The 19755-nt window shown below is 44.7% G+C and overlaps 1 protein-coding gene across 1 annotated transcript in view; it reads left to right on the forward strand.

Moving 5' to 3' along the window:
- Positions 1–19304, forward strand: part of UBAC2 (UBA domain containing 2) — a 164811-nt gene extending 145507 nt beyond the window's left edge. Inside the window, exons 8-9 of the mRNA XM_068526835.1 lie at positions 7230–7352; positions 18100–19304. Of these exons, the coding sequence (XP_068382936.1) occupies positions 7230–7352; positions 18100–18207 (231 nt within the window). The 3' untranslated portion in view covers positions 18208–19304. The remainder of the gene's footprint in view (positions 1–7229; positions 7353–18099) is intronic.
- Positions 19305–19755: the final 451 nt, after the last annotated feature.

The raw sequence follows: 19755 nt of genomic DNA on the forward strand, positions 1-19755 counted from the left end.
TAGTTGTTTATTAATTTTCACAAGAAATTTTACTTCATTTGAAAATCTCCTTACAACTAATAACATAAAATGGCTGTTCAAAATGCAAGCTGTTTCCTTCTTCCTCTTTTGAATATGTGGTTATTGCTTTTGAAGAAGACAAAGTGAAGGAAGCGTTTCCTGTTTGCAGAGGCTCACGCTGAACCTACAGAAAGAGCAGATTAGTGTCAAAACATCCCAGAACCTAGAGCTCCTGTAACTTTCTGCTTTTTAAGCACTTTTTTACTATCACAGCTTGGGGTTTAGTTTTGTTTTGTTTTGCCTACTCTTTCACTCCCTTTGAAGAATAAAATGTTACAGAATCAGCCAGAGGTTCATTCCTCTTCCCACTGTTCCATAGCAGGTGTGTCGTGTCTGATGCTTTTGTATGGTATCCACTGCCGGTGCGTGTTTGTATCTTCACCACCTGTGAGTATGTATCAAGGCTTCTCAGCCTGGACACTGGGGCATTTTGGTCCAGGCCATCCTTTGTCGCGGGGTCTGTCCTGTGCCGCATAGGATGTTCAGCAGTATCCCTGGCCTCTACTCGCTAAATACCAGCAGCACCACCTTCCTGTCCCCAGCCTCCCACCCCCAACCCAAGACAACCAAAAATGCCTCCAGACATTGCCAAATGTCCCCTGGGAAGCAGAATCACCACTAATATATATACATATTTATATTTATAGTTATATACTATGTATATGTAAACTATCCGTAAAATAGTTTAAATAGTATACTATTCTAAATATTTTTAAATTTATGTAAATGGTATTGTATATACATATTCTTATTTTTTTTTTTATACATATTCTTATACAACTTTCTTTGTTCGTTGTATTTTTGAGATTTATCCATTAGATCTAGTTCATTTATTCTAGCTGCACATATATAATAGAACCACTTAATAATTTATTTCCCTCTTTAGGGACAGTTGAATTTTTTACATTTGCTTACTTAATATTATAATCAGTGCTTCACAGAATATCCTCATAAATGCCCCATTAGGCACTCATAGCTCCCTGGAGATGAAATTGCTAGATCATAGAACATCCTCAGTTTTACTAGAGCTTGACACATTGTTCTCTAAAATGTTTGTGCCAATTTAAACTCCCATCAACAATATATGGAGTTCCCATTTCCTTCACATCATCCGTATCCTTGGTATTGTTAGACATTTTATTTTTGCCAGTCTTACAAGTATGAAATGACTTATTGCTGTTTTAATTTGCATTTCCTAATGCTAGTGGGGTTGAACGTCTTTTCTTGTGTTTATTGACTCAGGGTTTCCTCTTCTGTAAATTGTTTATTCATATACATTATCTGCTTTTCTCTTGTATTATTTATTTTTTCTCATTGATTCTTTACATATTCTGGATGCTATTTTGTCAGTTATATGTTACAAACATTTTCTCTTAATCTGGCAAAGTCACTGTACTTTGCCTTCTAGCTTTATTTTTAATCTGTACTTTGCCTTCTAGCTTTATTTTTTTTTACTTTGTACTTAATCTGTACTTTGCCTTCTAGCTTTATTTTTTTTAATCATACAAAAGTTCTTGTTTGTAGTAATTGTTAGCAATCCTTTTTTAGGATTGATCCTTTATATTTTTGTTTTAGAAATCCTTTCCTATCCCAGCAACATAAAGAATGTCTCTTATTTCTTCTAAAATTTTTAACAGTTTAGCTTTCCAGATTTAAATCTTTAACCTATGGGGTTTATTTTATTTTATTTTATTATTTTTTTATATTTAGTCATCTTGGCTGGTTTAATCACATTGTTGTTGTTTATTTTTTGACTGCACGACGTGGCGTGTGGGATCTTAGTTCCCCGACCAGGGATCGAACCCGCACCCCCTGCATTGGAAGCACGGAGTCCTAACCACTGGACTGCCGGGGAAGTCCCTGTGGGGTTTATTATAAAATAAATTTGTTTTTGTATAAGATATGAGGTAAAGGTCAAATTTTATCTCTTTTTTTAAATTAATTTATTTATTTGGCCACACCGTACAGCATGTGGGATCCTAGTTCCCCAATCAGCGATCGAACCCTTGCCCCCTGCATTGGAAGTACAGAGTCCCAACCACTAGACCGCCAGGGAGGTCCTCTCTTTTTCCATCTCTATAACCATTTGTCCTAGTACTGTTCATTAAGTGGTGTGTCTTTTTCCTGCTGACTTACAATGTCTCCTCCATCATATACCAAGTGCCCATGTTTACTTTTGATTTGTTGATTTGTCTCTCCTGTTTCTTTGCCCTGTTTACCTATCATGTGCTAATACCGTCCTACTTTAATTCTTGTAGTCTAACAGTAAGTCCTAATAACTAGTAGAAAAAAAAACCCTCCCTTATACTTCTTGAAAATATTCAGGTCTAGTTTTGACCCTTAACTTGAGGTTGTCTCGTTCAACCAAAACACACACACACACACGCGTGTGCGCACACTTGTGAGTTTTGAATATATACCCATTAGGAATAGGTTTAGCTCCATATGACAGAAAACACAAAATCACAGAAACCCAAACAAGGCAGAAGTTTGTCTCGTGTAAAAGAAGTCAGACGTTGATAGCCCCGAGCTGGTGGGGCCCCTGCATGAAGTTGCGCCCCGAGGCTCCTTTTCTCTGGCTCTTGCCCTGCCCTCAGCCCGCCTGGGCTCCAGGAAGGAGGAGGAAGCAATGAGGAAGGGTGCATCCCTCCCTTTAAGATCTCTTCTGGAGCGGGGTGAGGGAAGGATGGATTGGGAGTTTGAGATTAACGGATGCAGACTAAGTTATATAAGATGGATACACAACAACGTCCTACTGTAGAGCACAGGAAACTATATTCAATATCCTGTAATAAACAATAATGGAAAAGAATATGAAAAAGAATATATATATGTAAATCAACCACACTTCAATAAGATAAATTTTTTAAAAAATTTAACTCATTTAAAAGAAATAGAAAGAGATCTCTTCTGGAGGTCCCAGATGCCCTTTTTGCTTGCATACCATTGGCAGAACTGAGTCCTCGTGGGGGAAGCTGAGAAATGTACTAACTGTGCGTCACCCCCCCAAAAAAAGTCCTATTTTTAAAGAAAAGGGAATGTGGATATTGAAAGTCAACCAGCAGTCTCTGCTACAGCCTGGAACTGGCAGAGTGTGAAAAGATGACAGTACTGAGTCTTCCAGGCAGGAATGTGCTGTCTTTCCACTTATTTAGGTCTTCTGATAGCCTTCAATCAAGTTTACCATTTTTCATAGAGATCTTGCAAATTATTTGTTAGATTTAATTCCTGCGTACCTAATGGTTTTTATCTCTCTTTGTAAATAGGAATTTTTTGCACTTATATTTTCTCAGTGATCGCAGGCAAGGAATGTTAGTGATTTTTTTTATTTTGTACTCATTGGTTCTCATTTTCTAGGTAGACAGGCATCATGTGTGATGACAGTTTCTCCCTTTCCATCCTTCTGCATTTTCTTTCACAGGTGGTTGGTTTCATCCTCATTATGCCGTGACTCTTGTTGAAAGCAAGTGGTGATAATAGGCATTCTTGTCTCTTCATCAAGTTTTATCAAATTATTTTTATATCTGTTGAGTGTGAACATTTGGTTTTCCTCCTTTAATCTGTTAATGTGTGAATTACATTACTATATTTTCTAAGATTCCTGAGGTAAATGCTAATATAGTACATCATAGTGGATAAGATGATGATCTTTTTTGAACATTGTTGGATTGAGTTTGCTAATCTTTTATTTAGGATTATTGCATCTGTCCATAAATGAAAAATAGATTGTTTTATAATTCTTCTTTCTCATAATAGCCTTCTCTGATTTTTGGAAACAGCGTTATATAGCCTCAAAAAATTAGGTGGGGAGCTCTTCTTCTTTTCTGTTCTCTAGAACAACTTGTGTAAGATGGCAGGTCCTCAAAATTTTCATAGACTTCACCAGTAGATTTTTGGTAGGTAGATTTTTAAGTATTATTTCAATTACACTAATGGCTAAAAGTCTAATCAGGTTTTCTATTTCTTTTTGTAACTTTCCATTGAAGTATAACATACAGAAAAGTTAGCATTATATAAAAGTAATCATACAAATGTACTTTTTTGTGTTTATTTTATTTAACATTTTATTTGAGAGATTTAGCCATATTGTTGCATACAATTGTAGTTTGTTCATTTGAACTGCTATATAATACTACATCATGTGAATATACTATAATGTATCCATTCTACTTAATGGGCATTTGGGTAGTTTCCAGTCTTTGAGGATTGCATACAACACTGCTGAGAACATTCTGGTCCCTGCCCTTGGTGAACATGTGTTTGCATTTATGTTGTCCAGGAGTGGAATTTGCTGAGGCATCCACGTATGTGCAGCTTTAGTCGATGCTCCTGAACAATTTTTAAAACTGATTACCAATTTCTATTCCTTCTTGAGTTTTGGCAAGTTACGTTTTTCTAGAAAATTGTCTATTTCATCAAAGTTATTAGCACAAATAAAGTATTCTTATTTAATATCTGTCATTATGTTCCTTGTGTTATTCCTAATATAATTTGTGCTTCTTTCTTTGTCTTTTCACTAAGCATCAGGTTTATTCATTTTATTTGACTTTTTCAACAGTCAGCATTGGGTTTTCATTGATTCCTTCTGTTGTGTCTCTGTTTCCCACTTTATTAACATTTGCTCTGTACTTCATTCTTACCAATTTCTTCAGACCATTGTTACCTTCTCTAACTTCTTAAATTGTGTTTAACTGTTTAATTTTCAGTCTTCATTTTCTTTAAGCTCAATATTTTAAAATTACATCAACTACTTAATTATATCCCACAAGCTTTGATTGGTAGTAGTCTCAATTTTATTCACTTTTAGATATCTTCTAACTTCCATTATGATTTTTCATTTTTGATCTCAAATGTGTGCATTTTTGTTTTATATTAATTATAATTTTGATATTTATTTTTAGTTGCATTATAGTCAGAGAATATAGTCTGTATAATATTTACGTTTTGGTATTTGTGGACATTTCATATAGGACTTAGTGCACTGTCACTTTTTTAATAAATAATTTACTTAGAAAAGAATGTATATTCTCTAAAAATTGAGTGCAGGCTATATATGTCCATCTAGACAAACTTGTTATTTATGTTCTGTATTGTTATTAATTGTCTGTCTGCTTGACCTATCAGTATATGCTGAAAATTAAATATATGTCTAGATGTTTCCACTTCACTTGTAATTTTGTTAAATTTTACTTTCTGTATTTTGATGCTGGCATGTTATATATAAATAATATCAATGTATCTTAGTGATTTTATCCCCAATAATGCCTCTTTTGCCCTTGAGGTCTATTTATTTGACATGAATATAGCAACATCAGTTTGCTTTAATATTTCTTTTTCCATCTCTTTACATCAACTTGTCTATGTCTTTATATTTTCAGTTTGTCTGTTGTTGGGTTGGGGGGAATGGGAGAGATTTCAAAATTGACAATCTCAGCCTTTCAGCTTGTGAGTTTGTCAATGTATATTTAGTGTGATCATTAATATATTTGAATTTATTTCTACCAGTATCTCTCCAGAACAGTTTTGCATAATATCTCTATTTTTAGTTTCCCTATTTTTTTAAAAAACTATCTTTTTTTTATAGTGTCCTATTCTTTTTTTTTAACTCCTTCTGTATCTCAGTCATCTTAAAACTTCTAATTTTATGGTTTTTTTCAAAATGTTGTAAATTTAAGTTCTTGGGGATCTAGTCCTCCTATTTATTGTACACACTGACTCTTGCTCATGATGGTTTTTTCCTCATGGGTTTTGTAGTTTGGGGTCCGAGTCTTCCCCCACTGGAGCTGTATCTATGAATCCCATCTAATTCCAGGATGAGAGAGTGTCTCTCCAGAGTAACTTTAGATTTACTTCTGCTTGGCTCCTTAGGTGTATCCATCTCCAATCCCAGAACGAATTTTATGTACTTTTCGATGGGTTCTTAGAGCAGATATGTGGTGTAACTTGAACCCCAAATTTCCCTGCAGTTCTCACCTCTCAGGCAGACCGAGATTCCTGCTCCCTCCCTCAGGAAAATCTGCTCTTTGGTTGGTTTTTTTCTCATCCTCTCTCACTGGGGGTGCTGCCATTTGAGGTTGTGCCTTTAAGGAGGTAATGAGCTTAAAGTCACTGCCTCTTTCAGACCCAAGGCCTCCTCTCCTGAACCCAAATAGGTGATAAAACCCAAGTAGCTCTGGATTAGCAGGATGTGCTCCCCCCTCACACTCTATCCTCTCTTCTTTACTGCCCTGGTTTTCCAGAGCTTGTTTCTGGCATCTTGGGACCTCCATCTTCCCTTTATGTTCAGCTATGCATATGAAATATTTTTAAATTTTATCTAGCATGTTTAGGTATTATAATTTTCCTATATTATAATAGGAAAAATTTTAGGTTTTCTTAGTCTCTAAATCTTCCAGAACTAGAAGACATCTAGAAACAGATTTAAGTTGATAAATTTAAAAGGCGGCATATAGGCAAAAACGTCAGTTTTTTAAAAGCATCATGCAGTGCACATGTTTTCTTCACATAGTGGCTTTTTTTCATTGATGACATAGAAAAGGCAAGAAATGACATCGCCACCAATGTGAAGTTATCCATAAAGCCACACAGAGGACAGGTGTGAACCTCTTGTCCCTGCGTGTAAGGTTTACCTTTACATTCCCGAGCCTGTCCCCCAACCTGGGTTTTATCTCCGCCTGCAGTCTCTCTCTGTGGACCTTGCTCAGAATTTACTCAAATTTTAAAAAAGAACAAGAACAGGGAGAAGGGGAGCTGGAGGAGAAAGGGGGGAGGAGCAACATTTTAAAGAGCTGCTGAAGGAAGCTCCAGGTTTCTGGTCGCCTGCCCTGAATTTGCCTCCTCTCGTGTCTTCCCGAGTCCAGCGGAGTTGGGACAGTGTCGGTGGGGACACCATGGGGCTGAGGGTAGGAGTGACTGCATGTGTCTTCCACTGCCTTCTGGAGTCAAATTGCACAGATCCCTTTGGCAGTAGCTGCTACCTTCTTTTCTCTCTGTGCACCTATTGCAGGCTGCTGATTTTAGCCTATTGATTCAGCTTGCACACAGCAGGTCCATCTGACATTTTATTTCCAGTCTGCATCTGTGACTGCATTGCAAGAGAAAGCTCTTTAGTGCGTCACGATGTTTCTGCTCCTCCCGTGTCTGAACGCTGTGCATTGATCTCTTTGTAGGGAGGAATGATCAACTGGAACCGTCTTTTCCCTCCTCTACGTCAGCGACGAAACGTAAACTATCAGGACGGTCGGCAGTCTGAGCAACAAGCGTCCCCTCCTCTAGAGGTTTCGGAGGAGCAGGTAATCAGAAACACCTGGTACTTACCCTAAACCCATGCTTCACACTCCAAGCAGTTTTGGTGAACGAGACTTGAAAGAAATCAAGCATATAAATACAAAGATTTTGATATCAAGTAAACCACCACCTACACCAGTGATAGACACTTGGGCCCTTTATTGGCTACTGTGGGTCTTATGAGTTTGAGGAAGGCATAATTTGAAACAAAAATGCGTTGTGATCGCTTATTTTTAAACCTGTGATACTTCATGTTTACTGAAGTTGGTTCACGACGCAGGCTGGGAGAGAAGGAGGCAGAAGGACAGGGAGCTTCTCTGTTTGTGTGGTTTTCACTTAGGAACCAAGTTAATGTTTTACATACTGAAAAAGCAAATCAACAATGGGGACAATCATAAAACTAAAAGGACACTGAAATAAATGTTCCAGCTGTATCTTAAGTGAATAATATAATCGAAAGGGAGAGGGAAAATTAATTTCGGTAACTTTTGAACGTAATATGCCCTCTTAAAAAAAAAAAAGAACTGCAAACCTCAAACTCTTCATGGGTTTATTTTTCATGGTGGTATGAGTACAGCAATTCTGAAATTATATTGTATGTATTGTAGATTAGAGGAAACGAGGAAATAGGATGATCTAAAGGGACAAGATGTATGCAGCTTAATCTCAGGTGGCTCAGGAAAAATAAATGGGAGTGTGTGTGTGTGTGTGTGTGTGTGTGTGTGTGTGTGTGTGTGTAGACAGAAAGCAACTGTGGCAAAGTAATAATTGGTGAATGTGGATGAAGAGTAATTGGGTTCTTTGTGCTCTTCTTGAAATTTTTCTAGAAGGTTGTAATTATTTCACACTAGAAAGTTTTTGAAAATCTAAGCTAGTAGGTTGAGAGCACTTCAGTAACAACCCTTTTAAATTTCATTCTGCAAATGTTGCTTTCTTCTCATAAAAGCAAATCAAGGTCAGTGTTTCATAGCGAGTCACCCCATGCACTTTCCCCATCCCCTGTTCCCAGAGCCAACAAAAGCCAGTCCGATCCAAGGCACTCGGTCTCTGTGGCAAAGCTGTATGTATCCTGGCTTTTTCTGGAACTCAGGAGGGGCTTCTGGGCAGGGCGCCCACTGGCACCTCTGGGTTAGGCCACCACAAGTGAGAGAAACCAATGGAATATGCCTGGCGAGCTGACCCAACCCCTCGCCCTTAACTTCTCAGCTCAGACTCATCCTTTGAGCAACTCGTTAGGGTTGAGAGATGGATTAAGGAGCCATAGTTCTCTTCCACCTCCATTAGCGAATTTCCAAAAAACTGTTAGCCCCACGATTAGAAAATAAAGCCGAGTAACTCAGCATTTATAAGGCATTTATAATAACAGATTAAAAAATAAACTAATACTCTCAAATTCAGGTGAAAAGAAATAAAGTTCTGTTATATTACTGTTTCCTTGATAGAACCCAGGTCACATCCCTCACAACAGAGCAGCCGTTAACGATAGAAAGTATTTAAAGGTGAAATAGTTCTTAGTTTTGACACTTGAGGGAAAAAAAGTGTCAAAAAATGAAAACAAGGTGAATGTGTGTAATTGAAGTCTTTAGGGTTTTTTTTTTTAAATGAATCATTCTCCTTGATCCTCCCAGAATGACGAGAGCGAGGTTAACATGATGTCGGTATCAGTTCAAAATATCCTTTACTTCTTCTTGGCTCTGTTATGAAAAGATGTAAATACATGAGAGGTTGTTTTTAACATGCTTCCTTATTCATTGACTTTTCTAAATCTTGTCCTTTCTCTTTCTTGATTATCCTGAAATGGCCTTACAGACTGCCCCGCGTTAAGACATGGAGGTCCCCCTCAACATTATTTCTGTAGACTCTCAATAATTTTTGTGTTAGGTGCTCGAGAGACTGTAAAAGAGAAGAAAGACGTTGTTCTTACCTCAAGACATTTACAGTAATGTTTACAAATGTATAGTTACATATAATCTCTTGGTTAGTTGGAGGCTAGACACTGTCTAAAATATTATTTGGGGTTTCCTTGGTGGCACAATGGTTGGGAATCCACCTGCCAGTGCAGGGGACGCGGGTTCGGGCCCTGGTCCGGGAGGATCCTACATACCATAGAGCAGCTGGGCCCATTTGCCACAACTGCTGAGGCTGCGCTCTGGAGCCCACACTCCACAGCGGGAGGGGCCCCCCCAGTGAGAGGCCCCACGCACCGCGACGAGGGGTGACCCCCGCTCACGGCAACTGGAGAAAGCCCGCCCGCAGCAACGAGGACCCAATGCAGCCAAAAATAATTAAATAAATAAATATATTTTTTTAAACAATTATTTGTTAGTAACATTAAGATAGTTTGAATTAACAAAACCTTTTTATGCTTAATTTTTCAATTAGATGTGCTGTACTTTATTTAAATATCAGTCATGTGATTTTAATGCATTTAAGAAACTTAGTAATTTTCTAAACCAAGGAAAAGAGAAATGATTATTTGAGTTTTTTCTGATGTGAGCAAATACTTCAGGAATTTTAGTGAAAGTTATTTAAGATAGGAAATGTAGTCCATCTATTTTGAAAACAAAGAATATTCTAAGAAAGAATGTGCATCCCCTGTTAAGTCTAGTAAGACTCTAACATACGGCCATACGGCCAATGTTTGCCACCTTTTCTACTATTGCTATTAAGTTTCTGGATTTTTAGTTCTTCACGATCTACTCCTACTGTTTTTCAACAAGCACCTTTGCCAGTTCATCACCCCTTGCAGATGCCACCCCAAACCCTACTAGTATCTTAAAAATAAGTGTATGCATTATTGCATTTCTGTCTCTTTTTATTTTTTTCTTCTTAACCAGGGATTTTCATATTACACCCACACGCAAAATTAACAAATAATGAAATTTTGTCATATTGGCCTCATTTTTTTTTTTTTAATCAAAAGGGAAAAAAACTTCCCAAGTTTGTCTCTCTTGAGCCCTCCCCAAGCTTAGAAGGTGACCCTTCGGTTTATGCTTAATGGGACGCACAGGTGAAATCGGACAAGGAAGTTAAACAGGACTAACTGAGCCAATGCCGGCATTTAACGAAAGGAGGACAAGCATGGAGTTTACAAATGCTGACTTCCTCACTTCCAATCACATGTTTCCCTCCTTGTAGTCAGCCAGCAGTTTATCAGCTGTCCGCTCTGCCCCGTCTAACCACTGGGCTAGGTTCTTGAACTACGGAGATAGGTAAGGCAAGCGATTCCTGCCTGCATGTGGTGCAGAGCCCAGGGTGGAGCCAGGCTCAGGGGCAGCTCTTGCCAGCTGTAATCAAACCTTCCGATGCTGCTGAAGGATTGCCAGCGTGGGAGGGTGGGGGCAGTGCTCTTTGTAAATATGTGGCCTGGTGAAAAGCGCATCAGATCTGGGGAAGCACAGGTGGGTGGGGCTGGAGCGGAGAGTGACCACTGGGGCAGGGGCCTCATGTGGGGAAGAAGTAGGGAGGCTTCCCAGCGGTCCTCAGTGGGGCGTGGACCTCTGCTTCCGTGCTGGAGGCATTAAGGTGCAATGCAGGATTTTAAACAGGGAATCCCATCGTTGGATTTCCCTGGAGGATGGGCTCGACGTGAAAGAAGGGGCGTGTTATGCTCATAACCACGCATGTAGTGTCTTCCATCTCTGCCCAGGGAACGTATTACAGTCCAGGTGCTTATGAGACTCTTGCCCACTCGAGGTATGGTACCACTTCGAACGTTTATAATACGTGAGACCCGTCATGTGGATTCCATTCATGTCCTCTGCAATATCCATCGGCCCAAGAGAGATGGCACACAGACACTCTCAGTCATAGCGGATAAGTAGCGAAATGTATTCAGTGTGAGAGAATCTAAATCTCAGTGAGTCTCTCTTCTCATCTCTGGAGTCCTCACCACTGCCTCTGAAAAACCTATCTAAACTCCAAAATGCTCACCTTATGAAAACTTAGCACTTCTGCTCTGGGTATCTGGACCCCAGTGAGTTGGGTGTTGGTATAGAGACACCCATGTCATCTGGTTCCCTGGCGGATGGTGAGCTCCATGAGGGCCAGTACCGTCTCTTCCGCGTTTCCCTCCTGACACAGAGCCTGACACACAGCAGGTGCCCGAGTGGCGGTTAGAGCAGGACTGAACGTGAAGGTGTGGTTGGAGGGCTTCTTTTTCGAAAGAACACTTGTTTTCACTTAAAAATGTGTTAGAGGGTGGTCCTTCGTCAGACCTTTCCACCTCTAATCTCTAATGCTAGTGTTAGAACGTGTTATCCATTAGAATGAAATATTGAGTGGCAATCAAATAATTAACCAGCTTTCGGGGGTGCCTAATTCTTCTGAGTACTGAAAGATGTAAGCAAAGGAGCCCCCCCAGCCTGTAGCCAGGACCTTCTCAGGACTAAACCCTGAAGTAAGCAGGAGAGTGCAAAGATGAGGGGCCGCTGAGCCACCTGCGGCCGGGCAGGAGCGTAAGATAACCAGGTACAGTCCACTCAGCCAACCGTGTGATCACAGGGGTTCAGCAGTTCCAAGGAAGAGGAGAGGGGGTCAGCTAATAGGGAATGAGGGTGGCACTGACCCACAGGGATCTGGCATTGAGCTTGCCCTGATTGGTGACAAATGATAGCTATAATGAGGGCAGGGAAGGGCAAGCCTACCTCCCAGGGCCTCTCTGGGGTCACTCCTCCCGGCCGGGTGTGCACATGGCCTGGGAAGCGGCCAGCCGCCATGGGCAGCCCACAGGGGACTGGTTGGGACTACCTTTCAGGTGGGCATCGTTTTCTGCAAGAGTCAGAATTTGGGAAGTAAGAACCCCAAAAACGATTTGTTTTTGACACCCTCAGCTAAAGGGAAGTTAAAGAAAACCACAGTCTTATTTGAACAAAACAAGCAAAGGAGTGTTTCAAACTGAGAGGAATTGCTATAAATCTCATTGGAATGAACATCCTACTTCACTTGTGTCAAAGAGTAGTAGAATGTTAAAGTGGGGTTTTATTCATTTTCTTGAGTAAGAATTACGTTGAGGTAGTAGGGGCACAAGTTCCAACCATAGAGGATTAAAAAAAAAAGGAAAGGAAAACCAGTCCAGATTTATCTCCTTTCTCTATAGGTTTCTTTTCTCGTTTGGTGAGGTCTCTCCTTGGGAAGCATATTTCCACCTCGTCCTCCTTTGCAGCACTGCCGGGTGACAGTGACAGGGCTGTCCCGCGGCGCCCGCTCCTGTCCCAGCTCCCAGACCTCGGTCTGGCCTCAGGGGTCCCTGACGAAGAGCAGCTGTTAGAGTCGGAGGTCACTGCAGGGGGACCTTGCGCAAGTGTGTTTCCCTCCCAGTGAGGAGGCTGAGCTACTGTTTCAGTGCCGGCCTCTCCCTGCCATCCTGCCCCTTTCATCTTGCCGCTGGAAGTTGCATTTTCAATCGTAAGAAACAGGCCTTGGAGATGTGATATTTGAGTCACTTGAGATTTTGTGAATAAGTGATGGGGAAAATGGGAAAAGCATACCATCCTCTTTGGATAATAACCCAGCTACACCTGGCTTCTAAAAGAAGTTAGTGAAAAGGATCGTTTGGGTTTTTAGGCTAGAAACCAAGATGAACTCTATTCTGATGTTTTGTGGTGAGTATTTTAGATGGAAACTTTCCTGTGATGCACAGGCAGGAGGAGGAAGGTACTCACGGGGCTCTGGAATAGAGGAGGAATGTTGAAGGAGAAGCGTTTTAGAAGGTTTTCCAGAATGCCGCAGACCCACCAGCGCGGCACTGACTGACATGCTCTTGACTCTGCTGTCTTCCTATCCGACTTCATTCGGGCTGGCCACCTTAGTTTTGTTAGGCCAATTCTTGTTTACGCAATTTAAACGCTAGAAACAGGTAGCAAAGGTCACTTGCTTTGTTCAGCATCGCTGTATTCAGCCATGGCGGGAGGTGTGTGTGTGGGTGTGCTTGGCTGTGGACCCGGGTGGCATCAGGTCCCTGTCATCTGGGGACACGGGCCTCTCCCTGGATGCCAGTGACCCTGGTCCTAGGAGACGGCGCGGTGGTGGCCCTTCTGCTCCGGGACTCCCTCCAGCCACTCTGAAAACAAGCCTGTGTTTGATCTTGTGAAAGACACGTCAGTTCTTTGACCAACAAAGGGTATAAAACTAGCAAAGTGGAAACAGTTCAAGTGAGTGCTGAAAACAAAACCCGAGGGCAGTTTTGTCACGTCGGAGGCTCTGAGGGAGTGATCCTCTACACCCGGCCCAATGGCTTCTCAATAGGACAGAATGATCACAAGAGGGAACGCTTACTGAGCACCTGTTATGTGCCGGTCACCGTTCTAGGCCTTTCACACCTGTCTCTCCTACCCTCAAAGCTGTGAGGAAGCTGGGTGCCCGAGGCTCTAGTCCCCGGCCTGGGGCCACACAGTGACTCCGCAGAGCCCCCTCTGCCACCTGGCGGGGTCCCCACCTCCCAGCAGCTGAGGCTGGGGTGCTTCTCTAACAGCTGCCAGCTCCCCTGTGGTTTTATTTTAAGGAATTGTGAACCTCTAGAACCCTATCCGTGTCTTGCTTATGCAACTGCAGGTCTGCGTGGCCTCAGTTTTCTCTTGCTACTGTTGCGCACGGGAGTTCCTGCATCGTGTGCTAAATAAAGCTTCACACTCAGACGGTTACGAAACACACAAGGGTTGTGCAAGTCGGGCGCCGATAAACACGGAGGACCACGATGGTGATTCTCGGTGTCCACCACGGGGGCTGCAGCTCTCTGCTGCGGCCCTTACCGCCTTGGCCGTGAGCTGCTGAGCCCCCGAGGAAGGGCAGCAGTGGGAGGCACAGCCCCCTGCCTGGCTGCGGCCGCCCCAGCCAGCGCCGTCCTCTGCAGGATGACGGGGCAGCCAGGAAACACGGTCGGGACCCCTCTCTCTGTCCTTCTTCTGGTTTTCTGATCGTTACCCTCATACCCACGCCCGAGCATGCCATTTCATGTTTTGTAGACGTTTACAGTTTGGGACACTAAAGGAAGCTTACAGATGCCCTTTCTTCCTGTGCTCGTTCAGTTTTTAAATAGCGTTAACACTGTTTCTACTTTGTGAGCTTTCTCATCTGGTCAAAGTACCAGGTCATTCAGCAGTGAAAATGCTCTAATCACACTCGTCTTCTCACCCCTGAAGAAATGCAAAAGGCTCCAAAGCCAGCTTTAGGCAAAGGGCTGTGATGGCCACTCGGCCACTGCCTGCACAGAACATCCTTTTCAGCGGAGACCTGTGGAAACCAGCTCAGCTGTCAAAGCCAGTGACGGCACGTGTGGTTGTGCGTCTGCAGAGAGAATGAACCTGGAGGAAGCCTTGTGTGCAGGGAACGCGTTTCTCCTCACACCAGACATCACCCCCTCGGGCGCGGCCCGGCCCGGCCACCCCCGCCAGACCCAGGCGCTTCTCCCTCAGGGCCGCGGGGCCGCGGCCGCTCTGCTGTGTGTGTGCAGCAACCCGTGCTCAGCATCTCCTGGATTTCGGACCAGACTCGGAGTCAGTGGAGAGAGAACTCCAGTACAGTTGGAAGCTGTGGCCGGCAGCCCCGCCTGGTACCAGCGCCGGGGCGAGGCTCACACGGCATCAGCTCCAGGTTATGAATCGTGAATCGCCAAACAGATGGATTTGTTCCTGTCGGCTGGGTGCAAAGAGGCAGCCAGGCGTTAGCTATGCTTGAAGTACTAGAGGTGACAGAGGTGACAGCGAGTGTAGCATTTGCCACACTGTTCACCGTCATTGAGAGAGGCCAAGTCATTGGCCCGTGGTGTCATGTCCGTGGGCAACAGAGACAAGGCAGGCAGAGCTGCCCACCCCCTCACTGGCCACGTTCACTCCACTAAAGATAGTGGTCCTTAACCGGAAGTGACTGGAATAAACATCATGAAAGGTTATTTCAATCCAGGAGTGTATGAACTAGCCTGGCCAGAGTACCCAGACCAGTGAGGTGGTTTCTCCCTGTTGACACACATCCAGCACGGGTCCTGTGGCCCCGCTCCCCGAGTGACACTCAGTGTGAAATGACCCCAAGGAAAGGGAAAAGTGCGGATTCTGAGAGTTGAACGGCAAAACTGATGTGTCACGTGTGGCAGCAGCCTGAAATAGATTATCAAGCAGATACTTGTGAGAGGTAAAGGGCCTTGTGGTCTGAAGGCACCAAACTGATCCTGTTGACACAGGATGCCACCAAGACATTTGCACTTCTCGCCACATCGGGAGAGATGTTAGTGGCATTGCAACAGATAATAATATGAAGTTTGAAACTGGTTAAAATTCAAAAAACCTGTTGATGAGCCACTTGGATAGAAAGGGGAGGGCTCTGGTGAGTTCTGGGCCCTGCCTTTGGCCTTGTCTGCTTGGCATTTTAACTTGAGTGACGTTGTAGAGCTTATTAGCAAATGTGCTAATCAGATGTGGGGATGATAGAGTTTGAGGGAGCTAACACAGGAAACAACAGAATTTAAGCTGACAGAGTTTTGGTTGGCTAGAAAACGATCAGAGGACGTTCGAAAGAGATGCTCCCAATCCTAAACCTGGAAGAGGAGATACAAACTTACTCGGAGGCCCGGCTTGAGCGCATTTCACTCAGGGTTTATAGCAGGCCCGCTAACTCACCACCCCAGGGTGCTGTAGCTACACACTCGGGACGTGTACATGCACACACATGCATGCACACCCACTGTGCCAAGGGCTGGGATGGCACAGTCTAGCTGCCCTCTGTCCTGGGCAGACCACGCCCGCGGTACCATATTCTGCAGCAGCACAAATGGGTGAGCACTGGAAGGGGAGGGGCAGGCTGGAAAGTGCTGGATTCTGAAACACAGGGATGAACGAAGGCAGCCAGGGCCCTTACGGTATGGTGGTAAGGAGAAGCTGTCGGCCCTAAGTCACAGCCTGGAGGAGCACAGGACAGAGGTCAGTGGGACCACAAGACCCCTTCTCTGAGTTTCTCCTCGGCTGGGAAACGTGGGAAAGGGCCACGGGCCACGAGATCAGTGGACGAAGATGAGTTAACCAGGCCAAGGGCAAAGGGGAGAGCCTCCCAGCAGAGGACACACCAGCAGCAAAGGTGGGAGACACGGAGCCACACGGCCTGGGACGGACCAGGAGCTGCGTGCCTGCGGAGGCAGGGAGGCCACTCGAGCGCCTGTGCAGAGAAAGGAATGGGGCTGTTTCCTGTGGCTTAAAAAGGCAAATTAGGGCCTTTGAAGTCCCACAGGCGGTAACTAATTAGACTCAGATTCAGCTCCCTTGAGGAAGAGCTTTCCATCCCGGCCAGTGGGTGAAGAAGTGTTCCTGAGACTCCAGAAAGGGCCACTTTTTCCCAGAGCAGGAGATGGAAGCAGGGATCCCTGCCGTTCTGCCCACGCCAGCAGTCGGTCCGTTACCCCCGGAAGCTGAGCTGGAAACCGGCGGTCTCCTCCCCCAGGCCGGCCTTTAGGAGGCGTGTGTGCAGGTGGAGAACTGGAAGGAGGTTCCTTGGAGGGAGGACCCTCACTGTGCTTTCTTTGAATCCTGGTCTTAACAGCCCACCGATGAGGGATCACAGCGTCAGTTCCAAAAACACCAGCTAGAACCCCGGCTTCTGAAAAGTGGGCCAAGTCTCCTCCCAGCCGGTTAGCCTCTCCCTAAGGCCCCCTGAGGGACGAGGAGTCTGGGGTCTCAGTCACCCCTGCGCCCGCCTGCTTGCCCCGCCTGCCCTCGCCCTCCCGCGCACACACCCCTCAGCTGGGGGGAAGGAGAGGCAGCGGGGCTCTGACCACTGGGGAGCCCCAGGGCATCGCGTTCTACCAGAAGGAAGGTTAGAAGTGGTGACTAAGTCCCCAGCCCCTTGTCAACTCACACCTCGTTGGAAATCTCAACATTTATAAGAGTATCACTTTTCACTATTATTGCAAATGTAGTATATTTCAAAATAAGTTAAAAAAAAAAAAAGCAACACCTGCGGCTAGTCCAGGGTCATAAGTGTTTTTATAATACATTTTAAAGTGGGAAAACAGGTTACGAACAAACTGTAGTAACACTGCCTGTTTTGACCTTGGAGACTGCCTGTATGTAAAAGTACAGGAAACCTCTACATTCACAGATTCGGGATTTGTGGTTGAAAAGATGGAGGCCTCGACCTCCCTGCTCTCGGTGGCTTTAGCTGCCTCCTCTGCGCAGTTCTGATCGGGCTTCGCCCCCTGTGCGCAGCTGCTGCCCGCAGGCCGGCGGGGACTCCGGGGACGCTGCACCTGCCGAGAGACGCCGGGGGTGGGGTGGGGTGGGGTGGGGTGGGGTGGCGGGCTCCCCAAGGCCGTGCTCTCCCTGAGCCACGCCAGGAACGCAAAGGCGCATGTACCCTCGGAGCCCGCCAGCCTCAGGACGCCTGCGGCTTGGATAAGCTCTTCCTCGGGAGTCAGATTCGACCCGGAAGGAGTGTGGCTGGTGCAGACCTGCTTCCCAGGCCCCGTACCGCAGCTCGGCTGCCCTCTGCTCATCCTGGCAGGTCACTGACCCTCGGAAGCTCCCTTCCTCGTCTCTAAAGTGAGGACTCAGTGAGAAAATGCATATTTATTGTCTGTATATAGTGAGCACGTTAAAATGTTGAGCCGGTTGTAATTTTATAAGCATCAGATTTCACACTGAAATGAAAACCTGTTGTGTTGTGTTTTTTTCATCTGTCCTACAGAACTCACACGAGGAACATTCTGGGGCTGGTGGGTCAGTGGCAGTGTCGTCAGCCTCATCAGGCTTCTGGTTTTGTTTCTGTTTTCAGGTTGCCCGGCTCATGGAGATGGGATTTTCCAGAGGTGACGCTTTGGAAGCCCTGAGAGCTTCAAATAATGACCTTAACGTGGCCACCAACTTCCTGCTGCAGCACTGACGGTCCCAGCGGACAGCACAGGGGCTGGCGGGCTGCTGACCACAGCGGGTGCCGTCCCGCTACCGGCTCAGCCCCAGGACCCGGCACTCTCTGACGCGATGTTCTCGCTGTCCTCTTGAGCAAAGGGTGGTCCCCGCTGCTCCCTCCCTTAATTCCAAGATCATTACCATTAAGTATCCAAAATAAGTTTGCCATTAAGGTAGCATGTATTTTCTATCTTTATTTTTTTATGGAGTATTTTCCTTGGTTTGGAGAATTAACCTCCCATTCCTAATGTGTTTTAAATGCATTAAAATTGCAGATTTCTGCAAGCAGTTGAATAGCACTCCAGATGGGAAATTACCGCTATTGTCATATTCTTTTTACTATAATGCATCTTCCTACATTATATCTGATCATAAGTGCTGGAAAGGGGACTGTTACTCAGAAAGGACCTGTCAAATTTTCTTTATGGACTTTTTTCATTGCTTTTTTTTTTTTTCCACCCCCCTCAAATTTGCTTTCAAACCCAGGTGGCTGTTCAGGATCCCCACTCCCTAGGGATGATCAGTTCATACCTGCCGCACGCAGAGTTGGCCAGACCCGGCCACTGAGGGAGGGACAGGGAACTGAGCCCTCTTCCGCCTGTCCCAGCCCGCTCCCGTCTAGGGGGTTTTTCCCAACTACTCCCTGCTTCCATTAAAAAACAATGATAAGAATCAGGTACCGATTCGAGGTTCTGGAATACTCCGTGAAACATAACTGGAGTTAATTTTGCTTAGAATATCCACAGTTAGCCACTCAGGCTAGGAGTAAAAATGGGACAAAGAGAAGAGTGGGCTCCCTGGAGCAGTACGGGGCGTCCTAGCTGCAGGGCCGGCCCCTCTGGAGGCAGGTTCCACCTGGCCCTGGGGTGATCGGATATCAGCCTGAGGCAGGGTAGACTGACCCCACTGTGGGGAGGAGGGGGTGGCCGGAGCAGATGAGCCTGAAAAGATCTAAAGCAAGATTTAAGGAAACTTGCAACTATTGTGTTCTGCAAAGCCAGCAGAAGTGTTGCAAACTGATGCAAATTTAGACATGCGTGGTACTTACAATAAAGTTTTTAATGTGTTTTACTTTTTGGTGTTTCTTTATTAGACTTACCTAAATAAAACTTTGTTCTAGTCTGTACTATTCTTTACCATCCAAACAAAAAAAAAGGTTTTTTTTATCAGACTGCTCATCTTTCTTCAGAAGATTTGGGTGCTTTCTTTGAAGTGAGAGGAGCCCTTTGATTCCTGTAAGTAGGACTGGCCCTGTGAGACCCCATTCTGAGGCTTGTTGGGGCCGTCAGGCTGCTCAGAATGGGGGCTGAGGTGAGTGTCTGGGAGCCTAGCTGGTCCCAAGCACAGGCCCTGACTTGATCTGAGTGTCCCCATCTCAGGTGTAAGGACAGTTGACAGTAATGGGACGTCCTTGACCACGGTCACTGGCAGGGCATCACTAGAGGGCCTAGGAGTGTGGATGTGTGTATGACCTCTGCAGCAAATCTAAACCCACCCTCTGGGCCTCCAGTGCGAAAAAGAG

Source organism: Eschrichtius robustus, chromosome 18 (genome assembly GCF_028021215.1).
Source record: "Eschrichtius robustus isolate mEscRob2 chromosome 18, mEscRob2.pri, whole genome shotgun sequence".
Classification (NCBI taxonomy): domain Eukaryota; kingdom Metazoa; phylum Chordata; class Mammalia; order Artiodactyla; family Eschrichtiidae; genus Eschrichtius; species Eschrichtius robustus.